The 12,610-nt window shown below is 41.9% G+C and overlaps 1 protein-coding gene across 1 annotated transcript in view; it reads left to right on the forward strand.

Moving 5' to 3' along the window:
- The first annotated feature begins 513 nt into the window (after positions 1-513).
- Positions 514-12,610, forward strand: part of LOC112221503 (E3 ubiquitin-protein ligase HUWE1-like) — an 82,591-nt gene continuing 70,494 nt past the window's right edge. Inside the window, 14 exon segments of the mRNA XM_042303641.1 lie at positions 514-623; positions 1,507-1,578; positions 5,296-5,345; positions 5,579-5,648; positions 5,902-6,000; positions 7,639-7,845; positions 8,334-8,486; positions 8,779-8,841; positions 8,997-9,074; positions 9,206-9,253; positions 9,503-9,671; positions 9,974-10,074; positions 12,077-12,227; positions 12,465-12,592. Coding sequence (XP_042159575.1) covers positions 5,604-5,648; positions 5,902-6,000; positions 7,639-7,845; positions 8,334-8,486; positions 8,779-8,841; positions 8,997-9,074; positions 9,206-9,253; positions 9,503-9,671; positions 9,974-10,074; positions 12,077-12,227; positions 12,465-12,592 — 1,242 coding nt within the window. The 5' untranslated portion in view covers positions 514-623; positions 1,507-1,578; positions 5,296-5,345; positions 5,579-5,603.

Here is a 12,610-nt window from a genome sequence, read left to right on the forward strand (position 1 = left end):
GGCGGCTGGGCTCATATTCACAAAACTTGTTTATTTAGGTCCCCCTGTCTATATAATCTTATTCATTATCTAAAATGCAAAACTGATCCTATATCAGCACTCCCAAGGTACACTTCCCTGCCATTGTGCCCTTGAGCAAGGCTCTTAATCCCTAAACTGCTCTGCATCCAGAGGTGCTGCTTTGTGACTGCCTCAAAGTGTGTGAGTCAAGATGGGCAATAAAGTAACTGTTCAAGTATATATTCTATTCCAAAGAGCTATTCAAGATTATTCAATAGTTTGATATACTACATCAGCTATGACCATCAGAGTAATCTCCCACATACAGTATTATGTGGAATGCACTGAACATGCATAGATAGATAATTTTGTATTGAAAGAAGGAAGAGCCAAGAAAATTAGGGTTTTCTATCACTGCTTGTTTGATCCCGTTCAATGTTTGCATACTGAAATGTCCATTAAAAAAAAATCCAAATAATATTTTCCAGCAGCTTCATTTGACGGGCATGGGGAGTGACTCGCCAGAAGGCTGACATAGGAAGCGCCGTTATCGCGAGATTCAAATCCACCCAGCTCGCTGGACGCTAGTGCAAGATGGAGAAATGAAATGTACACGCATCTCGGTAAGCAACTCTATGCACATCTGCGTTAACATTGAGCAAAAGCATGATGAATTGTTTAAATGGGGAGTTTAGTGATCGTGTTGATGTATTTGATAGTGCTAAGCAGGGGTCTGAATTGCGCGTCGTTTTAGGATAAAGTACGGACATTCTGCTGTGTGAACCGCCATTTTTAATTTAACCACTGACTGAAAGAGCATTGTGGTGCGCTGTGCACGCGCGAAACGCATACCGGCACACATACATACATACACACACACACTGCAGCTTGCGTTCTGTGAAAAGCTAGCTACATGTTTCCTGAATTTTCTGCTGTATGGGGTAAAGGCATTTGCAAGAGGCAGATTCCCTTTGCTTTGAAAATGACATTGAGCTCGTCGAGATTGCGGATGAAAGTTTACCAAGAAACCCACACCCATGTGAAAAGAGACCAGCTGCTAGTTCTGGACATGACTTGCCGGTACTTTGATTGGCAGGTCCTTTGACTGTGCGCGAGAGGTCGTTTGTTTCATGAGCCGAACAGCGAGCCCACGCGAATTTATTACGAGGAGTTAATTGATTTAGGCCAAATCTTCTCATTGTAAAGTAAAATTATGTATTGTTGACATTGTGTGACTAATCAGTATCGTTTTGAATTGTCCATGTTTTATTCATATGCCCAGTTTTTTCTCACGAGATTTTAGATCTATATTAATCCAATTTCACAATCTGCCCAATATTCCATTTGCCACCTATGACTAATCTCATACCATTCATCCTCATTGAATCAATAGGCCTACCATTCAATCTTAGTTCTTTTTTGTTCATCTATAGGTTTGGAATGTCCCCCCCAGGACCCCAGCTGTCCAATCCTCCATTTTAGATGTGCTTGTTTTTATGCTTTCAGATTGTTTTAGGAGACCACACACAACTATGCTGAGGAGGAGGAAATGGAGCTAGTGAACCGAAGCAGTTTCTGGTATTTACAAACTAGTAGTAGTATTGTGAACTACTACCATTTACAATTATTATTAAACTATTTGACGATTGTTATAATTGTATTATTATCATATTTATTTAACACTAAGAATTAGTGTCCATTGAGAGCATTCATATTCTTACATGTTTCATTTGACTATGGATTGTACTAAAAGCCTTTTTGTTTGGGTGTCAGAAAGACATTGAAAAGCAATGTTGTCTGATTGATGTCTATGTGGAACACTGTTCTAGAGACCAACGTTTGTCTTCTGAAATCCTCCCGTCAAATAATGTGGTTATCCTTTTTGCTGCAGGGTTTCTGAGATGGGTTCTAATGATGTAATTGCATAGGTAAATAGAAGAGAAAAAATAGTTAATTGTATTAATCTAATAAATGTTACTAAATTGTAGATGTATACATACAGATGGTATTTCCTGTCAAAATGCCAAAAGTTAGTTTGCTCACCTGCTGATGTTTTGTAGCTTCAGCTTATTCAGAAGCTAACATTACCCTAGTACTAGTAGTTATAGGGTGGATGTATGATAGGATGAACGAATGGTGACTTGATAATAATTTGACATTTTGGTTGTTGAGATCTTCCAGTTGCTCATAGGAGCTAGATAAAAGGTGCATGACAGTAACTTCTTCTGGAAAATCTAAATGGATCTATTAAAAATAATAATCTCCACCCCATGACATATTTATACTGAGTTTACACACAGGTTTCGAATCCTGACTGTTTCTTTAGTGACGATACAATTTAATCAAAATACAGCCGACTTTTACACAGAAATATGAACGCCCCTCTTCTATCACAGGTAGCTACGTAAATTTGCCCAACGAAAACTCTGAAATACACCACGAACTCGCTCTGTCACGTTAGGCCCGTATGGGGGAATGATTCAGCGAGATATACGTTTCGGCTAGCTAACCAAGAGGCTAGCCAGCGCGTGTGCGGTAAAGTGCGAGCATCTTTTTATACGCCTCACGCATATTGGAGGAGGTATAGTAGACTATAATGCTCGCATTAATCTTTGAATAAAACCGATTACTTCGCGGCTGGTTGGGTCTGACTGTTGCCAGCTAGCGTGTTGTGTTTACGGAATGTGTACATTTGCGAATTGGTAAGGATGCAGGGGAGGAGAGTAAGGGCTTCTGGTGAGGCCTGCAGCTGGGCACTAGATTTGACAACAGCGTGTTCAACCGTTTGAGGAATGGGGAAAATACTCGCGGTAGTGGTGGTTGAATCTCTTGTCTTTACCAGGCTAGCCAACGTATAGCTTGTTAGTTTGCAAGTTTACCACGCACTTCGTAAGATACGTCTATTGTTGTTTTATATTGCCTCTAATCATTGACTGTTTTGTTTTGACATCATAAAGAGCTATATTGGTTGAACTAGCTAGCTAACGTTAGCCAGTTATCCCTGTCGGACAGCTAGCTGGCTAAAATTAGGTGCTTGGGCCAAGTGGCTAACTAGCTGCTAGCGAACCTCCCAACCGGACATTTTGGTTTACCGAGAATTTACTTGTTTTCTTTCGATGAGGTATGAAATACATATGTAGGACTAAAGTTTAGCTAAGTACCTAACTTGTCAGCGAAATTGTGTGTTCTTCTCATTAGCCGCGTTAGCTAGGGAACTCCCGGTTTTTTAGCTAGTCAACAAACGTCAGCTAACTAAATTGCTAACTCTACTATACACCAGGTAGTTAACGTTATGTTATTTCCTTACCGCAGTAACGTTAGCTAGCTAACAGTTGCTCACTAGCATTCGGTTGATTCCACTGTTTTACTTTATGTGTATTTGCTAACGTCAATTTTGTTTGGAATAGCAATCATGTTTGTCTGATGTTTGGCTAGATTCTAGATTGCTAGCTAATTTTGTTACGTTGAGTCTGACCCTTAGCATGGTGGACATTCATTAGCTACCATTTCAATGCAAACATTTTCATGCTTTTGAAACTGACAGGTTCAGTACATTAAACTGGAACATATTTTTGACTCGTTCTGTGTTGGAATCTTTCAGCTATGTAGTTACATTGTAATGTAAATTAATATAGCTAATACACTCTTGTTCATCAAAAGGATGTAACAGCATTATCAGTAAAGTTGTCAAATGTTTTGAACCAGCTGAATAAGGCCCCTGAAATCCAGTCAATTGCACAGTAGCAGACAGCCATAGTCTTTCTGATTGTCTGGGGTTTGTTGTGCTCTGATAACACCCTAAACGGTTTGGTTTGCTTCACTAGCGTTTTCACACAATCCTCTTTTAAAATAACCAATCTCGGTCCTTCAAGGTGAACTCGTGAGGTAAAAAAAAAAAAAACTACATTATTTGTATTCACACAGCCCTTGTCAATGAATGGGTCTCAACTCTTTTGCCAGTACACTTCACCTATTTTGTGGTCCAAGTCCTTTGCATTCACATTGCTAAGTTTTGAAAGGAACCAAGATCTTTTTCCAAGATAAACTCAGCCCAGAGTGCATTTTTAGAAAGTGCAGGACAAGCCATTCCATCAGAACGTGTTATCGGACAGCTAGATGTACCTACTTACATTTTGGAAACTAATAGATTGCATTTAGTTAAAGAATGAGACGACATTGTAATCAGAATATAATATTAACATGTAAAATAATAAATGGCAGAGTAACTTCAGATTAAATAATGCTGTAATTGAAAATTGTACACCCAATTTAGGCTACAGCCCCTTTTAAAAGCTAGTATTGATTTTGTACCTTATGTTTATTATTCACACCAAATATGTTTTCTTCTCACACCATTCAAACCCCACAATGGAATAAAAAGGCTTATGAAGCTCTTAGCCTATGGCTCACATATTTAAATTAAATCTGAACCAAGAACTCTACACGTTTAGAATTATTTGTGGATGCATGACAATAGCTAATCAATATCCCAAAAGTTTTTTTTCTTCTGCAAACCTGCATCTCATCTTCTCTCTTTTGTGGCACAAATATGAGAGGATATGGCAAGGGAAATAGTGTTGCAGTAGTCTAGTATGTGGTCTGGGAATAATGACAAGCAAACCTGGGGAGCTTTGTCTTCACATTTGCCCTAAAAAGGGAACCGGACCCTAGACTTCAAGCGAACCGAACTATGACCACCTCTCGAGATGGTCTAGGTTTGCTCCTGGTGCTCTTTTGAGGGGTCGGCTTTCCTTTTGGAGTGTTCACACTGCACAAAAAAATTAAGCGAACCTTACTGAGTTAACAGAAATTTGCTGAAAGGGACCAACAAACACCCTTAGACAGAGTGTGAAAATGACTCCTGTTTGATATGTTGCTCAGTGAAGTATTGGACATATACCATTTTCCTCAATATTGTATTGATTGGATCTGCCTGGGTAACTGTCACCTCACCTTTTTGGCCTATACGTTTGAACCCACATTTAGCTTTCTTTGTCAAAGCCGTATTCGGACTGTTACCTAATTGGGTATAGGCTACCCGATTGGAGTCTGCACAGCTGAGCAAATTGATTTTTGTCTAGCTAGGCCCTCTGTGTCTATTCTTTTTTTTAAATTGTGTTGGACGAGAGACCCTTTTTCATCGGAGGAATGATTTCTTATTGTCTAACCATAACTAACACATTTTGACAAGTGTTTGAAACTATTCTCACTATTCCCTCCCAGACAAAGGAGAGGATTGTTTAGAGTCCATGATGCCGTGTTTACGTAATGTTAATGACTATTTTCTCATTTCAGGAATTGTGAATGAAACATGATGTTAAGTGGGTATTGCCAAATTACTTACTGTAAGTGTGACTTTCACATTTCTCTTGAACACACATGGCATATATTTGATTATAATTCACAAGTTCCATTTCAGTCTCAAATCCAGCATGCAAACTATGTCCCTGCTAATTTTGTTACTGTACTTGATGTAGCCTAACTGTGCGACATGTAGTAGCAAGCAGCAGATTCCATACATACACATTCATTGTTTCCTTACAGGCTGCATGCTAATCTATCCTACTGTTCCCAACAGGAGCATCAGATAGAAACTAGCGACAATGAAGGTCGACAGAAGCAAGTTAAAGAAAACCCCAACAGAAGCTGTGAGTATGCGTAATAATGTTGGCTCTGACTGTCTGTAATTCCTCTTTGACCCCCCCCACCCCACTGTACATGTCCTGAACAGCCTTCTCGCTTTCTTTTTCACTCTCTCTCCCCCACCACCCTCCAATCTTCCTTCCACTATCCGCCCCCTCCCTATACCACTCTCTAATCCCCCCTATACCACTCTCTAATCCCCCCTCTCTCGCGCACTCTCTCTACCACCCTCCAACCTTCTCTCTCCCTTTCTCATAGCCTGCGGACTGCAGGACGCTCATAGAGAAGCTCAAGGGATGCAGCGACGAGCAACTACTGCTGGAGCTGCAGCACATCAAGACCTGGAATATTGGCAAGGTGAGCAGGAGGGAAATATCTGTGGGAGGAAGAGAAACTTAGTCAATTATTTAATGTCCTCTGGGTGACGTTCATTATCTTTGTATTAGATCACAATATCATAGAGGCAAAGATAAATATCTTGTTAATCTACCCATCGTGTCTTTTTTTTTTTTTAATTTAAAAAATGCTTTACAGCGGAAGCACCACATATGATTGTTAGGTCATAGCCAAGTCGAAAAAAACACAGCCATTTTTCCAGCCAAAAATAACCTTTGATCTTCATCAGATGAAACTCATAGGACATCATGTTACACAATACATATATGTTTTGTTCCATAATGTGCATATTTATATCCAAAAATCTCAGTTTACATTGGCGCCTTACGTGCAGTAATGCTTTGATTCCAAAACATTCAGTGATTTTGCAGAAATACTCATAATGAAAATTGATAAAAGATACAACTGTTATTCACAGAATGAAAGAGACTTCTCCTTAATGCAACCGCTGTGTCAGATTATTTATTTTTTTACGGAAAAAGCATAATCTGAGAATGGCACTCAGAACCCAAAACAACCAGAGGAATATCCGCCATTTTGGAGTCAACAAAGTTAGAAACAACACCATAAATATTTACTTATCTTTGATCTTCATCAGAAGGCACTCCCAGGAATCCCAGGTCGACAATAAATGACTGATTTGTCATTTATGTCCAAATAGCCACTTGTTGTTAGCGTGTTCAGCCCAGTAATCCATCTTCATGAGGCGCAGGCACTTCATCCAGACAAACTCGAAAAGTTCCGTTACAGTCCTTTAGAAACATGTCATGGAATCAATCTTTAGGATGTTTTTAACATAAAACATCAATAATATTCCAACCGGAGAATTCCTTTGTCTTCAGAAAAGCACTGGAACGAGAGGTAACTCTGTCGGGAGCGCGCGTCATGAGACCAAGGCACTCTGCCAGACCACTGACTCAAAGAGGTCTCATGAGCCCCTCCTTTATAGTAGAATCCTCATTCAAGTTTCTAAAGACGGTTGACATCTAGTGGAAGCCGTAGGAAGTGCAACTTTATCCATATCTCAATGTGTATTCGGTAGGCCAAGCTTTGAAAAACTACAAACCTTAGATGTCCCACTTCCTGGTTGGATTTCTCTCAGGTTTTCGCCTGCCATATGAGTTCTGTTATACTCACAGACATCATTCAAACAGTTTTAGAAACTTCAGAGTGTTTTCGATCCAATACTAATAATAATATGCATATAATTAGCATTAGCATCTGGGACAGAGTAGGAGGTAGTTCACTCTGGGCAAGCTATTCATCCAAAAGTGAAAATGCTGCCCCCTATCCCAAAAAAGTTAACCGACATTTCCCAGATTTTGGGGTCACCAGGGACCTATTATTCACCTGGGCTGCGCACAGCAGGGCACAATATTGTGATTTTCCAATGTGAATATATGATGTAGTACAACATTTCCTCTAATGTAAAATAAGGAATCATGTCCACTATATTCATAACAATTCTATCAGCAGCGTTCCACAACATTTGTCTGCGGAACGTGGCCTTGGTGTTTAACGCTCAATCAGCAGAACGTGGCCTCTATCTAAAGTGACCCCCAGAGTCCTTACCGGCCTCTTGTCTTCCCAACCCTTCAGTGTGAGCTTTACCATTGGGTTGACCTGCTGGACCGTTTTGATGGGATCCTGTGTGATGCGGGCCAGACGGTGGAGAACATGTCGTGGTTGCTGGTCTGTGACCGGCCGGACAACGGGCAGCTCAAAGCCTTACTGCTGGCCGTGCTCAACTTCACAGCCCTGCTCATTGAGTACAGCTTCTCCAGGCACCTCTACAGCTCCATAGAGGTAGGACCACTCTCCAGTTAACACGACCAGGGTCATGTTCAGTAGGGCATGCTGAAATGTAAACTGTAGACAACTTCTTATGACAAGTTCAGATAGTTTAGGGCTACCTCCCTTGACTACGCACTGTTTCCCCTCCCACTGTATGTGTAAAGTAGGCCTCCCTGCCTAGCTCTGTTGGGATCCCCCTGCCTAAGAGTTTGACTTTTTTTTTTTTTTTTTTTTTTTTTTGCTTGAGGGTCTACTCTAGATGTTGCTTTTAGTGCCTTTGGAAAATGATCTGGAAGACTCATTGCAATAACTTATCCTCAGTAAATAAAGGTTAAGTGAATAAATTCTCCTCTCTGGGTGATGCACCTCTCACAAACCACGATGGAATGAGCCAATCAGCCTCTCACCTTATTAACTCTCTGTTTCTCCCCCCCTCGCTCGCTCGCCCCCTTGCTCTTTTTTGCTCTTTCTTTCGCTCTTGATCTCGCTCTCCCTCTCAGCACTTGACCACCCTGTTAGCATCATGTGACATGCAGGTTGTTCTGTCTGTGCTGAACCTCCTCTACGTGTTCAGTAAACGCTCCAACTACATCACCAGACTGGGCTCTGACAAGAGGACCCCTCTGCTGGCACGCCTACAACATCTGGCTGAGGTACGGGTGTCAGAATTAAACACATGTTTATTAGGATCTCTTTTAGCCCGACGGGCTGATGGTACTCTATGGGTGTTGTGGGTAGGCCATTGTCAATGTGTGTTTTAAGGCTTTTTAAATTGGATTGAAGGAGTGCCTTAGCCTTCTCTAGTTCGCGTTCAGTTTTACTGTTGCCAGCCATAACCTATGTTCTATTTAAAAACCAACTACCAATGTATGTGCCCTGCCTTGATATGTAGACTATAAAGTTGTATGAGTTGCTGTTCTGATGTCTGTGATGTTCCCTGTGTAGAGCTGGGGAGGAAAAGAGAATGGCTTCGGTCTGGCAGAGTGCTGCAGGGACCTGGCTATGACGGTGAGCGTCACACTTTGTCATTGTCACAATCTATAAAAGCTTGCTGTCTCCACACAATTGGCTAATTTGCTTTGTAGTGATTACATTTTTCTTTGACTTGTAATCCCTACCCCCAACCTCACCCCTCTCCTCTCTCTTGGCGTCACTCTGAGCAGAAGTACCCTCCCAGTGCCACCACACTGCACTTTGAGTTCTATGCTGAACCTGGCCCCGAGGTCAAAGTGGAGAGGAAGGTAAAGACGGACACCTTTCCTAACCAGAAAAAAAATATTAGTGTGCAACTGTGTGTCCCTGGTCTTGTTAGGCTATGTCTTGTTATGAGTGGGTTGATTGACCATTTGTGAACTTTCTCTCCCGGCAACAGACCAGTAGTAACACACTACACTACATTCACATCGAACAGCTCGACAAGGTAAGGGACAAATGTTGTCTATTTTCTCAGAGCATTTAATGAATTTAACCAAAGATTGCGAGGACTAGTCTATTGTACCCTTTTAATTGTTTTGGGACTAAGTCCACCAGGAATGGTGGTTTATTCCTGCTTTTCTGAGATTTATTGTTCATTCATATAATTGAAACTGACTTATTACCCCAGGCAAAATTTGGATTTCTGATTTTCTATCTTGTCCTGCTCACGCAACCTCCCCTGTGGTGTTTCCAGATCTCTGAGAGTCCCAGTGAGATCATGGAGTCTCTGACGGTGATGTACAACATCCCTAAAGACAAGCAGACCCTGCTGTTCACGCACATCAGACTGGCCCACGGCTTCTCCAACCACAAGAAGAGACTACAAGCTGTACAGGCCAGGCTCCACGCCATATCTATCCTGGGTAAGCGTGTTTATTTCACCCGGATCACGTACAATGTACCAGATTGGAGCTACATGGCCAATTCTCATCTGCAGTCCCGATATTGAGTTACCGGCTCAATATAATTCAACAGTTTCCACCACCTTGTTCAGTGCCAAATAGGCCCGTCAGTACTCGTGTCTGAGTGTTCCTGATGTTTGCTGGTGTCTATGTTGTAGCTGCGGATCAATGAAGCCAATACTTTTCATCATGCATTTCATGTCAATGATTCCTTTGAAATATCTTCGCTAACTTAATTGTTATGGCGGTCTCGTTTTCCCCAGTGTACTCCAATGCACTCCAGGAGTCTGCCAACAGTATTCTCTACAACGGCTTGATAGAGGAGCTGGTGGACGTGCTACAGATTACAGACAAACAGCTTGTGGTAAGATGCACCTTTTTGTCTCTCTCGCTCCCCTTCTCTCTCTCCCCTTGTGTCCGCTGTACTATTGTCACAATACCGTAGTAGGTGTGAAATTGGAGCCAGATATTGTGACTGCAATCATGTCGCGTGTGTACGATGTTACCATGACTGGTCGATGTTGTTGGTTCAGTATTTATGTAATTTATACAAGATTGTGATGTTGACAATTAACAATATGATGTTTATAGTTGTACTATAATGTGTAGTACATTTTTGGCCAATGATTTTGAATGAAATTATAATACCATCACTATTGTCTCAGCGTTGTATACGTCCCTGAAGAGTTTCCCCAGTCATAAAACAGAGTAAATGTGATTTGAGTGGGAGCCCTGAATGGTATACAGTGGGGCAAAAAAGTATTTAGTAAGCCACAAATTGTGCAAGTTCTCCCACTTAAACAGATGAGAGACCTGTAATTTTCATCATAGGTACACTTCAACTATGACAGACAAATTGAGGGGGAAAAGTTTTAAAAAGCATGTTGATTTTTAATTAATTTATTTGCAAATTATGGTGGAAAATAAGTATTTGGTCACCTACAAACAAGCAAGATTTCTGGCACTCACAGACCTGTAACTTATTCTTTAAGAGGCTCCTCTGTCCTCCACTTGTTACCTGTATTAATGGCGCCTGTTTGAACTTGTTATCAGTATAAAAGACACCTGTCCACAACCTCAAACAGTCACACTCCAAACTCCACTAAGGCCAAGACCAAAGAGCTGTCAAAGGACACCAGAAACAAAATTGTAGACCTGCACCAGGCTGGGAAGACTGCATCTGCAATAGGTAAGCAGCTTGGTTTGAAGAAATCAACTGTGGGAGCAATTATTAGGAAATGGAAGACATACAAGACCACTGATAATCTCACTCGATCTGGGGCTCCACGCAAGATCTCACCCCGTGGGGTCAAAATGATCACAAGAATGGTGAGCAAAAATCCCAGAACCACACGGGGGGACCTAGTGAATCACCTGCAGAGAGCTGGGACCAAAGTAACAAAGCCTACCATCAGTAACACACTACACCGCCAGGGACTCAAATCCTGCAGTGCAAGACGTGTCCCCCTGCTTAAGCCAGTACATGTCCAGGCCCGTCTGAAGCTTGCTAGAGAGCATTGGATGATGCAGAAGAAGATTGGGAGAATGTCAGATGAAACCAAAATAGAACTTTTTGGTAAACTCAACTCGTCGTGTTTGGAGGACAAAGAATGCTGAGTTGCATCCAAAGAACACCATACCTATTGTGAAGCATGGGGTTGGAAACATCATGCTTTGGGGCTGTTTTTCTGCAAAGGGACCAGGACGACTGATCCGTGTAAAGGAAAGAATGAATGTGGCCATGTATCGTGAGATTTTGAGTGAAAACCTCCCATCAGCAAGGGCATTGAAGATGAAACGTGGCTGGGTCTGTCAGCATGACAATGATTCCAAACACACCGCCCGGGCAACGAAGGAGTGGCTTCGTAAGAAGCATTTCAAGGTCCTGGAGTGGCCTAGCCAGTCTCCAGGTCTCAACTCCATAGAAAATCTTTGGAGGGAGTTTGAAAGTCTGTGTTGCCCAGCAACAGCCCCAAAACATCACTGCTCTAGAGGAGATCTGCATGGAGGAATGGGCCAAAATACCAGCAGCAGTGTGTGAAAACCTTGTGAAGACTTACAGAAAACCTTTGACCTTTGTCATTGCCAACAAAGGGTATATAACAAAGTATTGAGAAACTTTTGTTATTGACCAAATACTTATTTTCCACCATAATTTGCAAATAAATTCATTAAAAATCCTACAATGTGATTTTCTGGATTTTTTTCCCCCTCATTTTGTCTGTCATGGTTGAAGTGTACCTATGATGAAAATTACAGGCCTCTCATCTTTATAAGTGGGAGAACTTGCACAATTGGTGGCTGACTAAATACTTTTTTGCCCCACTGAATGTGGGTCTTTCATGAGTCCTCCTGTCTCTCAACAGGACATAAAGGCAGCGTCTTTACGCACCTTAACGTCCATTGTGCACCTTGAGAGGACACCCAAGCTGTCCAACATCATCGACTGCACCGGCACAGCCTCTTACCACGGCTTCCTGCCTGTACTGGTGCGCAACTGCATACAGGCCATGATCGGTGAGTCACAGACATACTGTGAAATGTCTACTTTAGTTTTTTCTAGACCGTTCTGAAAGGAGATGCCAATACAGTTCTAGAGGAGATGTAGAATTAAGGTCCTAGGTAGGGTGGGATTCTATCCTTAGCCAATTTAGGTGACGTGTGTTTGGGAGTTTCACCCTGCTCCTATTCTTGGCTTCACTGTTCAGGTGGAAGCAAGTCCCCTCTAACCTGTTGTTGTGGTTGTCTCCTCAGACCCTCTGATGGAGCCGTATCCGCACCAGTTTGCCACGGCGCTGTTCTCCTTCCTCTACCACCTGGCTAGTTACGACGCTGGGGGGGAGGCCCTGGTCTCCTGTGGGATGATGGAAGCTCTGCTCAAGGTAAAAATATATATTTGT

The sequence above is a fragment of the Oncorhynchus tshawytscha genome, linkage group LG22 (assembly GCF_018296145.1).
Source record: "Oncorhynchus tshawytscha isolate Ot180627B linkage group LG22, Otsh_v2.0, whole genome shotgun sequence".
Taxonomy (NCBI): domain Eukaryota; kingdom Metazoa; phylum Chordata; class Actinopteri; order Salmoniformes; family Salmonidae; genus Oncorhynchus; species Oncorhynchus tshawytscha.